The sequence below is a fragment of the Carassius auratus genome, chromosome 6 (genome assembly GCF_003368295.1).
Source record: "Carassius auratus strain Wakin chromosome 6, ASM336829v1, whole genome shotgun sequence".
Lineage (NCBI taxonomy): Eukaryota > Metazoa > Chordata > Actinopteri > Cypriniformes > Cyprinidae > Carassius > Carassius auratus.
In genome coordinates, this window is record NC_039248.1 from 20,839,195 (window position 1) to 20,854,026 (window position 14,832).

Below are 14,832 nucleotides of genomic sequence, written 5' to 3' on the forward strand. Positions count from 1 at the left end.
CCTACACCTAAGCTACATTACTTGTCAGAAACATAGTTTGATCTGATTCATTAACAAATGTAAAAATAAAAATATATATTAGGTCCGTCACGCAATGCTTTAGTGCCTAACAAACTATTTTAAGCTGTGACCAAAGAGTGTCTGATTGTCAGGGGCAGGTGGATGACCACCGACATGAAGGAAAAAGCATTAAACAGGCTTGGGCCTCAGGAGACCACTCAGAAGCATTACAGAGATTTAGTCTCCCCCTCAGCCTTTAACCTTTCCCCATAAACACAGCCAAATGTGGCTTTCCATGGCGCGGTGTCTCGCACTGGCCAGCAATATTGGGCTTGGTCCCCATGTGACTAACTGCCCAGACCACTTTAAAGCATTAACGGGATGTGTGGCCTTAAGCCATAATGCCCTATTCATCAGCAATCAGTCAATATGTTCGTAAAAAATAAGGATCTCAAAAGATCCCAAGTGAATATAAAATACCACTCAAAAGTTTGGGAAAATATTTAATTTTTTAAAGAAAATTAATACTATTATTTAGCATGTATGCATTAAATTTATCAATAGAGATATATATACATACAGTAAAATTAAGCACAGAATTGGTGAGCATAGGAGAATTCTTGCAAAACATTACTAATTCCAAATTTTCTGAACAGTAGTGTGTGTGTTTATGGTGGTTTTGTTCAGATTCTGCTGACAGACTCGGAGTGATTGTAGAAACAGGATGTGCAGTTTAATGAGATGTTACAGTAGATAGCAGAATAAGCCCGCTGCTTCATCTCACTGTCCAGTTCTGGCAGACAGAAAGCCCTACGGTGGATTTACCGAGACAAAACCTCCTCACTGCACAGATGAGTGAACAGACACAACACAGACTTCAGCTCAACCACATCCATCTCCACAGCCAGCAGGCAAAAGCACAGACACCCTAGCACAAAAGACAGCACTGAGAACTGCAAAGTGCCTTAAAACCCCCACTATTAACTGGAATGGCAACGAAAAGTGCCTGTGTTGCTCTTGATGCATGTAACACAAAAGTACACACACCATCAGGAACAACACACCTCATGGATACAATAATACCTTTCCACTGAAAGACACTTCAGCGCAACCCTGCACCGCTCAATTTCACATGAGCCTTGTAAATATTATATAAATTACAGCAGGACATTGTCAATTTTCTTTTCATCTTGTTTACCAACATCTCATCTTCCCACTAATAACCCTGAGGACAAGGAGCTAAATTACACAATCAAATAGCTTCGGAATCCTGCACTGCATTGTGTAGATAACACTGTCTTTCAATTAGAGTTGATACTGAATATTTAAAAAACAACCACTTTATATAGCTCTTGACAGTGTACTTGACATCAAGTCTCAAATTTAACAGAGCAGTCATCATCTACTCGGGTTAACTAGTGCATTGACAGAGTTGAATGCAGTTACACAACACACTCTTGGACTTTTATAATGTTATAGAAAAAACAAGACTGAAGAGTGGAAAGGGGTAGACATGCAAAAAGCCAGAAATATATTTGTTGATGTGTGCGATTACACTCCCTAGTTAAGCATCTGCATCAGGTGATTAAGTGTTAATTTGTGTCTCTATATATACACACGCATGTTTGTGTTGTGTCAGGCAAGTCAAAGCCAGAATGCCTCACACTGTCCTTGTCACACAGGGTGAGGGGAGGCATGTTCTGTACATGATAACTGCCCCAACAAAGAATTGAGTTTGGCCCCATGAAGAGGGGGATTTGAGGTTTACTACAGTAGACAGTAGGTTTCTGCTCCTCATTTCTAGCATTAATGGCAGTCTAAATAACTGTATTTGTTCACATTTTAACTCAGTCTGATTCAGTCTTTGTTCAGCTGTCCAAACAAAAAGTTTGTACTCATTTAAAACACTGAGTCATGATGGTGACTATTGACACAGTTCCTGTTATTCAAATAGGAAAGCAGGTAAGCAAATAATTCAAAGAATAAGAGACAGCAGCAGATACGAGAAGGAAAAACAGCCCTGAATTAATTTGAAGCACGGCAATCTGTTATCACAGAGATACATTTGAAAGGTTGACACTGCTTGACAAAACTGGATAATTTGATCCCAAGGCAGAGTTTTCTTGCTTTCTGCAGTGCTTAAAATTTATGAATTTGCTGACACATCACAGCAACCGTGAAGACTAAGAAAGGATGCAAATTGAAAGGATGAAATGTGACTAGTCGGACAGTTTAAACTGGAGTAAATTCAAGCAAAACCTTTTGATCATGTTCGATGCATCATTCATCCTTACCTGAAGGCCTCTCCTCCTTAATATACTGGAGTCATCCATTTTATTGTCTTGTATCTGATCCCAACTTTAGTGAAGTTGTCCTAGATTCCTAATCAAGGATAAAGACTTTTACCCAAGATTTAGCAGAATTCCATGAGGCACAAATGATCTGTCTGAGACCCGGCTTTGGGTATCAGTACTGGGAATTCGCTCTTTGCTGATGTCATGCTCTTCCACAGCAAGAAACGGATGAAATCATCCTATAAGATTAGCAAATGACTACTGAACTATTTTTCCTGCATGCTACAAAAGTCTTGTTTGTAACTTTTCTCACCTAAAAGAACAACAACTGAAAACAACAACGTCCTAGTATAGATTTTTAACAGGTATTCCTAAAACTGAAACATTTTAAGAACACAGTTCAATATGACGACACTTAGTAAGTCAACTGACAGAAGGGGAGCATTTCAATGGCTCAACATTGCTGTTCCCCGTTCACTGTTTGCTGCAGGCGGTTCAGAGAAAGGATAGCTTTCAGAACAGTGTCTCTGTATCTGTCGGTATCTTCGTTTCCTCGGAATGAGGAATGGCTGGAAAATATGCTTCTTCCTGAATCCTGCTTTCTTCCTCTTCCTTCGTTCATTTATTCAGCACAGGTGACCTCCACTCTCATCAAAACATCTTTTCACCCCAGGCTTAAAGAATCACAAACAACTTATTTGCCGGTGCCTCTCCTTTACCTCACTCCAACATACTCAGTCTCCAGAGATTCCCAGATATCTTCATTTCTATGGAAACTACAGCACATCAGGGGATGAAAATAGAAAAATATTCAGGCCAGCGCAGTCCTCCAGAGATGCAGAATCAGTCTAAGGTGCAATGGGACTGCATTAAACCGACCAAATAAAGTTTAACCCCCCCAGTGCTTCCATTTACCTAGTAGGTTCATTCAAGTGATCAAGTAAGTTGTTTATCACTTTCTTCAGCACGAGAGTAGCTAAAAGTGGAAGGGCGGAAGCAAGCAGAGAATATTTTCAGCCTACACTCTTGGGATAATCTAGAAACAGTCAGTAGCAGCAGCAGGAGAATGCAGGCACTGGCTGCCCACTGACAGCACAAGACAAACAACAACTCCAGTCAGAGCAGCATGGCTGGATTCCATTCCCCTCGTCCGAGAGGCCTCTGTCTTTCACTCGCCAGGGAGGCAGGCGAGCGACAAAAGCCGTGCTGGCAGAGCTGTCTTTTCAATGGCAGGTGCAAACAAACGCTGCACTCACGCTGACTGCATGTCTGCTTTTTCTTCGCATATCTCCCCTGCTTTATTCATCTTCCTCAGCTCAGCCTGATGAACTGAACCACAGATTGAAAGATTGATCCGCCGAAAACAGTTGAGGTTGGAGGACAAGATGAAAATTCCATGCAGGAAGAGTGTCACTCAAATCTCCTCATCTTCTCCTCTGTCAAAGCGACTGAAGTGGTCCGCTGTTTGTGAATGGACTGCCTGCCGGAGGGGCTGCAACGGCAGAGTCACAATTCAGCCACATTCAATCTCCCACTTGTACTGCCTTCTATCAGTGCACATGCAGGTAGTTAAAGGAATAAAATAGCTGTATTTGTTTTCTTTGCTTGTGCTGTACATAGAAGCCTTCTGTATCTTCCGTTTCTCGCTCTCTTGTTCCTTGTAAGCTCTCCTCCTCCTCTTCCCAGCGCCTCACTGCTGAATGCTGCTTTATCTGTCCTATCAGCCAGCAACACATCCAGCCAGCCAATCAGATGCACACAGACTCGGAGCTATTTGCATAATATGAATGGGGGAGCAAAAAGGCCCCACCCCTTCACTCCCTTCTGTGCCATTCTGCTCACAAAGCTCTGCTTTACCCCAAACCATAAAAAATACACATGCACACAAAAATACACATTTTCTCTTTTTACTATTCAACCATACTGCTGCAACAAGCACAAAATGTCCTATTCTTTATGCTTCCCCTTCCTGTCCAAATAAGGAGTCTTGTGTTTTGTACAAGGACAATAAGTGAGTCTAATAACAGTATATTCAGTAATGACAGTCTAATGAGATTGTGCAGGGCTTTTCTTCAGTACAGTGATGCATTAGCAGCGGCTCTGTTTATCTCAAGGGATGCAGGAACAAAAGCAAGAGGGATTATCATCCATAGGCAGAACACTGCCATTGCCACTGCCATACATACAGTATATATGTCTATTTATCACCACCTCTCCTCTCTATCTCTCCTTGCCTCCGACATCACAGAAAAAGCAAAACAGGAAAGATAACAAACATGGGCATGGAAGAACGTGCATGTGTAGTGGAGAGAGAGAGAGAGAGAGAGAGAGAGAGAGAGAGAGAGAGACAGACAGACAGACACGTGGAGAGAGGAGCTCATTCCTCCCACACACTTAGTAAAGTGCGGACAGAGAGTCATTATATGATCAGGTGAGTACCAGAGGAAAAGCAAATTATGTGTTTGAATTTGTGTATGCAGTGCACATGCCTTTATAGTAAGATCACATGGAAAACCACAGAAACTAAGCATGTAGGGTCAGAGTTTAGTGGAATGGACACTGTGAAAACACAATAAACATACTAAACTCTTCGTTCACAAGTAGTTTTGTCAAAAAAAAAAAAAAAGTAATTACTAGCTTTGTAATCTGCAATTTAGTATGATTACTGAAAAAGAAAATGAGAGGGATACTCCACCCCAAAATATTTTTTTTGTAGGAAAATATGAAATATGATCACACATTAAATTTTGTTTTGTTTTTTTTAAACATAAATTTTGCCTGTCCTTGTGAATCCACAAATTTCCATGAAAATATGATAAAATGCATTCTAAATGTCACGTAATATATATATATTTTTTTTCTCCACAGTCCATTTTCATTGCACTTGTTGCACAGTATATGTTGATATACATGGACACAAACATTTTCTGGACCAAGCGAGAAGCCAAATACAATTGTACAAAATCAAATAGTGAAAATACCAACACTAATTTTAATATTTAATACTCAATGTCTATATGGCCCTGGAATTATGATAGGAGAGAGAATATTGATTCAGTGATTCACAAAACAAATCAGTGAATGACAAATAATTCTATATCTCCGAAAGAACCATTACCATTCATACCTCCAATGGTCTGTGGAGATATTCCTAAATATAAACTCCAAAAATCTGCATGCAGCTTTAAATAAACTGTCCAGCTAAACAAGCAAGATAAAGTGACCTCATAAATGTGACCTCATTGGGCCCTTTACATGTGCTCTTACATAGATTCTCTAATTTATCACATTTATGTACAAGGATCACTGGTGAAGTAAAGGAGCAAAGAGGTAAGATAGCCCATTTCTACAAGTCTTATAAATGACAACTGTTCTTTGAAAAAAGTGGCACTATGCCATGTGTATTTACCCAGTAACTGAAATTCTGCCAGTTTGCCAGAGGTGTGAGAATGAGGCATCTGCTATTGGAGGCAGCCTACATTCCTTATAAATATGTTCAGAAATGTTTGAAGGATAGTGTGAAACAGTGGGGCAAGTATTTTTAGCTGATGTTGGCATAGTACAAACTGATATATCTAAATCAACATTAATAAAAATGATGATGTACTGGGTAGTGTAAGTCAATCCATACTGTAAACATTTTATGGCGATCCTTTACAAGCCACTTTACTGTTACACTTTACACTTTTGCTCTATATGTGAAAACTTGAAAATTTGGACGGAGGTCACATGATTATGAATGCTCAATCTGGGTAAAATCAAGGACTCAAACCACATTTCACTTAGTTCAACACTGAGGATGAAGAGTCATATTGCCTGGAAGGGGGATTCAAATGAATTGTATGCTGTAAATATACATTACTAATAAACTCGCTTTATTGTAACATCCTGTAAGGCTTCAAATAACTGTACTGTATTACATTACTAAAGTGAGTCTGGCATAGTTACACTCGATGACCTGCACCTAGGAGGCCCTCATGCAATGAAAAGTTGACTCATGACAAATTCTCAGACGGTTCATGTAATAAGATAGTCCTGACCTAGCACACACACACCATAGACACTGCTGCTGTTTCAAACAAGACATGGACCCCCACAAATCACATTCTGCTCTTCCGTCCTCAGGGACACAGCAGAAAATCTTATTGATCTATGCTTGATTCTAGAAAAACAGACAGCACGTTTACTATTATTGACCTGAAGATGTCATGAGACTGACTAATGGTATGAATTCTTAAAGTTGCACACTTCAGGCACATGTAAATGACACACTCCAAAACATCAGCACCAATATCTGAAGCTACAGATGTGTTCAAAATAGCAAACAACCATAAAAGCCCATTCAGATCGAGATGCCTAGACAAATACACAATATACATACCTCCACAAAAAAAATCATAACATTTTCTTCTGCTACACTTTAAATTACATGCAAACTACATTTCTCATCGAGTCATAGAGTGATGTTCCTGTGCCATTTGCTGGGCATGTAATGAGGGAGTCAGAGAGGGCTAAAAGCAAACCTGACAGCAGAAATGGATGCCATTAATCTAGTGCACCATTAAAAATGTGTGATAGATACTCCAAACAAAAACATTTAGACCTACCCGAGGGAAAGAGGGAATCAAAAATTTATTTGATGCAACATCTAGCTACAGGAAAACATTTCTGTAAAATCAAATCTTGTTCCAGAGCCGCCAGGGTTATAATTGGGTGTTTCTATTGAGAACTAAACCATAAATTAATGATGAAAACACAGACATGAACTTGAAGGCTCTTCATTAGCATTTAGTAAATTAAGACAGGTTTAAAATATTCATTTATAGAAAAACAACATTACAAACAGGTCGTTGGCTTCATTTAAAAGCAAACAGGTGAATGAGAACTTAAGCTGTAGGTAAAGGAAAGTGAAATCGGGTGCTATAAAATCTATTCCACCAATGCACTGAATACCACACATTTGAATGTCAAAGATGTTCAAACAAAACCAGATGTCATTTGATGCCACTTAAGCAGTTTCATAGAGATGAGAGGCTATTGAGGGAAGGTTCTGATTAGAGAGCTGATCAGACTGCAGTAGAGGGTGTTTCTTGAGGGCTCAAAAGAGAGGGTCGTGTCTCAAAGTATCTGTGGAGAGCAGGCACAGGCTGCTTCCAAGAAACAGCATAGTCAATGGCACATCAAAATAAAGTGCTGAGCAAGCTTCAGGCCAAAAAAAAGCAACTTGGTGAGCAACTTTTGCAAATCATGCATGAGTGTGTGCTTAACACGAGTGTTTATGAAGAACTGGTAGAATATTTTAAAAATTGCATTAAATCCTGAAGCTAATAAAAACACCCTTAGAAAACATTTCCTAGAAAACCATTTCCTAATTTAAAATGAAACCTCCAGTAATTCATGATCCACGGAAAATTCAGAATTTGCTGAATTATATATATATATATATTTTTTTTTTTTTTTTTTTGCCTACAGCTTTAGAAATACTGCATAATATTTGGACATAGCTCAAAATTCAGTCATTTTTATGTTTGTAACGTTACAAATTATTTCAAAGAAATGGGTTTCTTTTAACTTTCTTTTCAAAAAAAGAATCCGGACAACAAATGCTCTAAATTAGACTGATTTCTAGTCATTTGAAGTTGAAGACTGGAGTAATAGCTGCTAAAACTTCAGCTCTGCCGTCACATGAGTACATTGCATTTTAAAATATATAAAACATTTAAATAGTTATTTTAAACAAGCCGTTGCGCAGAAAAGTTTTCAATAATATTTCACAATAGTACTTATTTACTGCATTTCTGATCAAATTAATGCAGGCTTGGTGAGGATAAGAGGCTTCTCTCAAATAGTGTAGTAGGGAAGAAGCAATATTCAGATGCTGGGATGTTTGGAAGCTCATATTACACACTTCATATTTAATAACCTCCTTCCTTCATGTGCACAACTAAACAAATAAGCTTCCCGTAGTTCCACAATGATGCAAGCATTTTCAAGAATCAGAGAGAACATCAAGATAGGAGCTATCTTTCTTTTTACTTTATCTCATCACTACTGAAAATCTAGTCATTCAACTCCAAAGTTGTTAGCCCACTTCTGGAGGCAAAGCAGGAAAACAGTATGGCAGAGGTTATTAAAACAATGAATATTGGTATAACAGACAAGAAAAGAAAGATTGAAAGGCTGACAGAAAAGCTGGTGACCATACAACACACATAACTGGTTCAACTTTTTTTATATATAATAATGTGAGTTTTGCCAGTAAAATCACCATCAAATAGCACAAAATATTATTTAGGTTTAGCCTACTTTTCCACGACTATTTACCAATGATAATTCTGTTTCTACAAAGCATTGTCACACAGGGAGAAATCATCATGTATGTGATAAAGGCCTGGAGCAAGGCTCTCTCTTCTTAAAAAGAACCCATTAAACTAGAAAAGTTGTATATATATATATATATAACAATTCTGCTGAGAAATGCAAATGAACAAACACATTATTTAGCTGCATATTCATTTACATTAAAAATAATTCTGAATGAACTCTGTGAGCTCCTGTAGTGATTTCTCTGGAAGATCAACCACATGGAATTATTATAACATCTGGTGGGTTCACACAGAGGTTAAAAGCAAAGTGAGTTGATCTGCAAAGTTTCTATATGCTCAGAGAGTGCATGTTGCAAGTTTTCAGTCAGTTGCATCAGTTTTGCTATCTTGTACCTATTGGAAAACATGATCGTTTTACTGCACTCAAACCTGCATTGGGAGTAGTATAACTAGCTAAGCACTTTCTTCAAGTGTGTTCTTGTGTTTGGTAAGTATCCAGTCAGACCATGAATACCAGATATCTATAACTGCTAATGAAATAAAGACAACTTATTCTCCTGCTGACTACCAAATGCATGGGGCAGTGGGAATGACATAGCAGTTGCCATTTGTTAGTGATAAATCGAGTTTGCACTGATGTCAAAGGTGTTAAGAACACATTAAGTTTAAGCAGTGTAAGAAGGGACAAATTTCACAAATAACTATTTATTAAATAAGAGTTTTTGCTGTCTATACTGCTTTTAACTAGAAATGCTCCAATGTCTGGATTAACACTCAAATACGTGATTACACCTTTAAACACGTAAATAGTAAAAAAAGAAACAAAAAACTGTCATTTACTCACCCTCATATCATTCTTCCGCAGAACAGAAAATATATCTCCACAGAATATAGATAGAAAGTCATACAGGTTTTGAATGACATGAGGTTAAGTAAATAAAGAAACAAATTAGTTATTTAAAAACTCAAGACTGGTATCGCCTAGGGGTGGTTAATCTTTCTGATTTCCCGATTCGATTACGATTATTGAAGTCCCCATTCAATTACTTACGATTATTAACGATTCTCGATTAGCGATTATTGATTTTCCATTTCACAACAGTAAACGAAAATACACTACAAAGTGATTGCAGAATTTTAAAAAAAGTCAGCTACTGAATTACTTAACTCTTTTATTGAGTAACAACAACTCAAAGCACTTTCTGTGTCATGTAGTTATAACTTCAGAATTATTTGTATGCAGCTTATGTTCAGTAGAAAACAGAAATGAATACATCACTATTCCACCTTGTTGGAGTATCTGTCTTAAGTTTGTGTTTAAGCAGTTCTGGTAAAATTAAAAAAGAAGAAAAGCTAATTACTAGTAGCCTATTTAAGGAATTATATTTTTAAATAGCCTACTAGTAATTTAGAAACTAATAAAAAGCTTGCTATGAATGCAACCGTTAAAATAGATTCACTTCTATTACAAAGGTAAATATTTTAAATTAATTTTAAATTGCTAGTGCTACTCTCCACCTTGCCTCCTAACTGTCCTATGAATACTTCAACCTCGTCTAACATACCCAGAGGCATTAGACAAAGTCTCCACTACTGTCCCCACGATTGCGGAGAGGTGCGGTCAGAAGACAATGTATGTTTAGCGCGGAAAAAAATCTCCCGCCTCGTCCCCGCAACAATAACACGCCTGCTAATTTCGCAATGAACACTCTGACGCCTGCAAACAATGTTCACACCTCTGACATTTGGCAAAGGACCATTTACATTGGGCAATGGATTCACCGTTTGTGTTTGGTGTAGGGCTATACTTTCACTTTCAATATCACCGTCATCTTCTGAATACAGATATTCCCCTTCAGAATCAGTGTCCGCGAATAGAAGTCCCAACACTTCATTGCGGGGTTATTGAAGCTTTATTGATGCCATTAGATAATAATAATAATGATGATAATCATAATAATCTAATGACAATACTCGCTGTTGTTGACAACATTGGTCAGATAAAATGGCTCACTCTCACACTAGCTCCGCTTTTTTTCGCACTGATTCAATGCGCTCTAGCTCGAAGATTTTATATAGGAGCATGACGTTTTTTTTGAGTCAGAGATGAAGTATTACATGTCTGCTATCTGGTGCAGGGGAGGTCGTGTGAAATTTGACTCCCTATTTGACAAAATCGGCCGTTTTATTCAGTGCCGCATCTTGTCGAGTAAACTCGACCATGGCGCCAAGAGGGTTAGAGCTCCTGCCATGAAAACCAAAATGAATCCACACGCTTGCTTTGAGCCCAGATGGAACTGGGTGGATCGGTTGGTTGCTCGTTCCTGGTTTTTCCATTTTACACACCTGCTCTGGCTGCTTACTAACTGGAACTGGGCGTGTTCGTGACGTTCAACTCCCGGTATAAAAAGCAAAAAAAAAAAACAGATTTGCAACATATATATATATATATATATATATATATATATATATATATATATATATATATATATATATATATATATATATATATATATATTCTACCTCCCGACTGGAGAGTTCAGTGTCTCAGGGTGCTAGCCAGATAGAGGCAGGAGAATGAACACCTCTAAATGAATGTCTGGAGGGCCGAAAAACCTTGCTGGCAGGAGACTGCTTCCACATTAAATTGTAGCAGAGGAGAAAATGCATTAATTATTAATGGTTTAGAGCATGAGTCAATAGTAGCCTGTAGGAAACTGATGGATTGGCAGAGAACAGTTTATCAAATGACTTTTTTTTTTAAATAAAAAAAATTCTGCTTGAAAGTTTGTGAACCAATTTAGAATTTTCTATATTTATGTATAAATATGACCCAAAACATAATTAGATTTTCACACAAATCCTGGAACAAAGAGAATCCAATCAAACAAACGAGACAAAAATATATACTTTTCTTTTGTTTATTGAGAAAAATGATCTGGTGTTAATTATTTGTGAGCTGCAAAAGTTTCTGAATATTTGCTATCAGTTTCTGGTGTGACCCCCTTTTGCAGCAATAACTGCAAGTAACAGCTGATCAGTCCTGCGCAACGGCTTGTTGGAATTTTTGCCCATTCCTCAGTACAGAACCACTACAACTCTGTGATGTTGGTTGGTTTCCTCCTATAAACTATTTGCTTCAGGTCCTTCCACAAAATTAATTGGATTAAGTTCCAGAATTTCAGTTATTCCAAAACATTAACTTTCTTCTCCTTTAACCATTCTTTGGTAGAACGACGTGTGTGCTTAGGGTCGTTGTCTTTCTGTATGACCCATTTTCTCTTGAGATTCATTTCTCGGACTGATGTCCTGACATTTTCCTTTAGACTTTGCTAGTATAATTCAGAATTCATTGTTCCATCAATGATGGCGGCCATCCTTGACCAGATGGATAAAAACTGTCCCAAACCATGATACTACCACTCACCATGTTTCACAGATGAGATAAGATTCTTATGCTGGAATACAGTGTTTTCTTTCTCCAAACATAACGCTGCTCATTTAAACCAAAATGTTCTATTTTGGTCTCATCCATCCACAAAATAATTATCCAGGATTCATCTGGCTTATCCACATGATCTTTAGAAAACTGCAGATGGGCAGCAATGTTCTTTTTGAAGAGCAGTGGCTTTCTCTTTGCGACTCTGCCATGGACACCATGGTTGTTCAGTGTTCTCTTGATGATGGGCTCATTAATATTTACATACGCCAATGTGAGAAAGGCCTTTAGTTGCTTAGAAGTTAGCCTGCAGCCCTCTGAAACCTAGTGGAGTTTTACACTTCTTGCTTTTAGAGTGATCTTTGTTGGTGGACCACTCCGGAGGAGGTCAACAGTGGTCTTGAATTTCCTCCATTTGTACACAATCTGCCTGACTGTGGATTGGTGGAGGCCAAACTCTTTAGACATAGTTGTGAAACCTTTTCTAGCCTAATGAGAAACACCAACACTGAGTGTTTTCTGAGGTCCTCAGAGATCTCAATTGTTTGAGCCATGATACACTCCCACAAACATGATCAAACTTGGATAGATTCCTGTTCTTTAGATAAAGCAGGGCACACACTTACACCTGAAAGTCATCTCAGTCAAACTGATTAAAAACACCTCCGAACAGATGGACTCTAATTTCACCTTCAAATTAACAGCTAATCCTAGAGATTCACATACTTTTGCCACTTACATATATGTAATATTGGATAATTTTCCTGAAAAGTTAAATGACAAAGTATATATTTTTATCTCATTTGTTTGTTTGGATTTTCTTTGTCAAATTTCAGGACTTCCATGAAAATCTGATGATTTTTTTGGGCTATATTTATGCAGAAGTATTGAAAATTACAAAGGATTCACAAACTTCCAAGCATCACTGTATGTATATATATATATATATATATATATATATATATATATACACACACACACACACACACACACACACACACACACACATATTTTAGGGCTCCTTGATTATTGCAAAAATCATAAATCACAATTATTTTGGTCAATAATGTAATCACGATCATTTAACATGATTATGAGGGGAACATATGACCAAAACTTTATATGAGTGATTTATTAAAAGATAGTGATACATATCAAATATATAATTCCTGTAAATAAGGCTGCTATGACATAGGGGTGTAACGGAACGCAAAAATCACGGTTCGTACCTTGGTTTTAAAGTCACGGTTCTATTAATTTTCGGCACAGTAAGGGAAAGAAATGCAAACATTCAACTGCAGGTTGTTTATTACTATAAACTGTTTTTAACAATTTGTTTACACTTTCTTTTTTTAAATACTTTTTAATAAAGTATATATAAAATAAAAAAAGAATAAGAAATAAAATACTCCTGCAAAGTTCTCCACTAAATAAAATACTCAGTCTCAAACCAATATCATATAATAAAATATAATGAAAAATATAAATAAATAACTATGATTACAGTGCAGCATTACCAATTCCAGCTTGTAGGCCTATTTAAAAAATATATATAACTTTTCCAAAGTGTAAAGTGCAGCATCAACCGTTTCAGTTTTTAGACCTGCTCAGATTTCGTTATTGCGTTGGACCGATCAGAATTAAGTGCAAAGGTCTGTTTAAATGCCAACGGGAGCTGCGTTTGAATTACAATCGTTATTTTCCTAGTTATAGTGATGTTCACACTCACGTGATGCCTTTTGAAAACCTTAGGCCGGTGACACACTGGCACATTGGACCTGTCAAACATAGTCTAATTTGTCGTCAATACTGTTGACGGTGTCCTTTATCAGTAGGCTTTATATTTATGCTCAACATGAAGTATAAATATTGTTGTCGTGAAGACAAGATCCTGGTTTGTCGGTGCCTCGGCATCCTCCCTCTATGTCCCTTACAGAAGCATGCCAGCGCCGCGTCAGGCACGATTCTGGTGTGTAAAGACACAGAAAACGCAAAGCAGCCGTCATGCAACTGACATGCAGCAGAAACGCCACGCTCACACCATGCAGCCAGTGTGTCACCAGCCTTAGAATCAGCTGCAGGGCAGCATTTGCGCTAGGGCTGCACGATGTGTCATTTAAGCATCGATATCGCGATGTACGAATCCACGATAGTCACATCGCAGGATGTGCGATGTAGGCTGTCGTAGTTGATCCGTTATTCATTGAAATAAGAAACATTACGTGGGCCAACTGCTCCCCGGCCTTGACGAATGTGATTTGCGGATTAATTGCACAGCTTAAACATTATAGAGTGAAAGTTTATCATTGACAGGACTGAAAAACACATGCAAGTTTAACAAGGCAGAGAGAGAGAGGGAGCGCGCGAGAGAGACCGAGAGACAGAGAGCGCGCGAGAGAGACAGGGAGACAGAGAGCGCGCGCGAGAGACTTCCGCCCCTTAATATGTTAGTTTGGAAACTAACATAATATTAACAAAACAAAATATTGCATTCGGTCATTCAGTACACACGTGCACCGTACCAAAAGCCCTGTACCGAAACGGTACGGTACGAATACACGTACCGTTACACCCCTACTATGACATCTACATTGTAGAGACCAGCGGAATAAAAAAAAAAAGGCCAAATGAAACATTCAGTAATAAAAAAGTAAATGATAACTACAACAGAATAAAAAGATACAAATTAAAAAAAACTGTGCTTTAAATTTTCTAAAAAATTTTATGCAAGACTCAAGCAATATGAATATTTCATTTATTCGCTATACTATTT

The 14,832-nt window shown here is 37.9% G+C and overlaps 1 protein-coding gene across 10 annotated transcripts in view; it reads right to left on the reverse strand.

The window, feature by feature from the left end:
• The window catches only part of LOC113100562 (microtubule associated serine/threonine kinase 2), a 135,917-nt gene that overhangs the window by 74,831 nt on the left and 46,254 nt on the right, over positions 1–14,832 (reverse strand). The window contains exon 1 of one of the 10 annotated variants that reach the window (XM_026265256.1): positions 2,295–4,033. The exons of 8 other annotated variants lie outside the window; for them this stretch is intronic. In XM_026265256.1, the coding sequence (XP_026121041.1) occupies positions 2,295–2,333 (39 nt within the window). In that variant the 5' untranslated portion in view covers positions 2,334–4,033. Of the gene's footprint in view, positions 1–2,294; positions 4,034–14,832 lie in introns of those variants that run through there. One more of the 10 variants, XM_026265276.1, reaches the window with a different exon arrangement.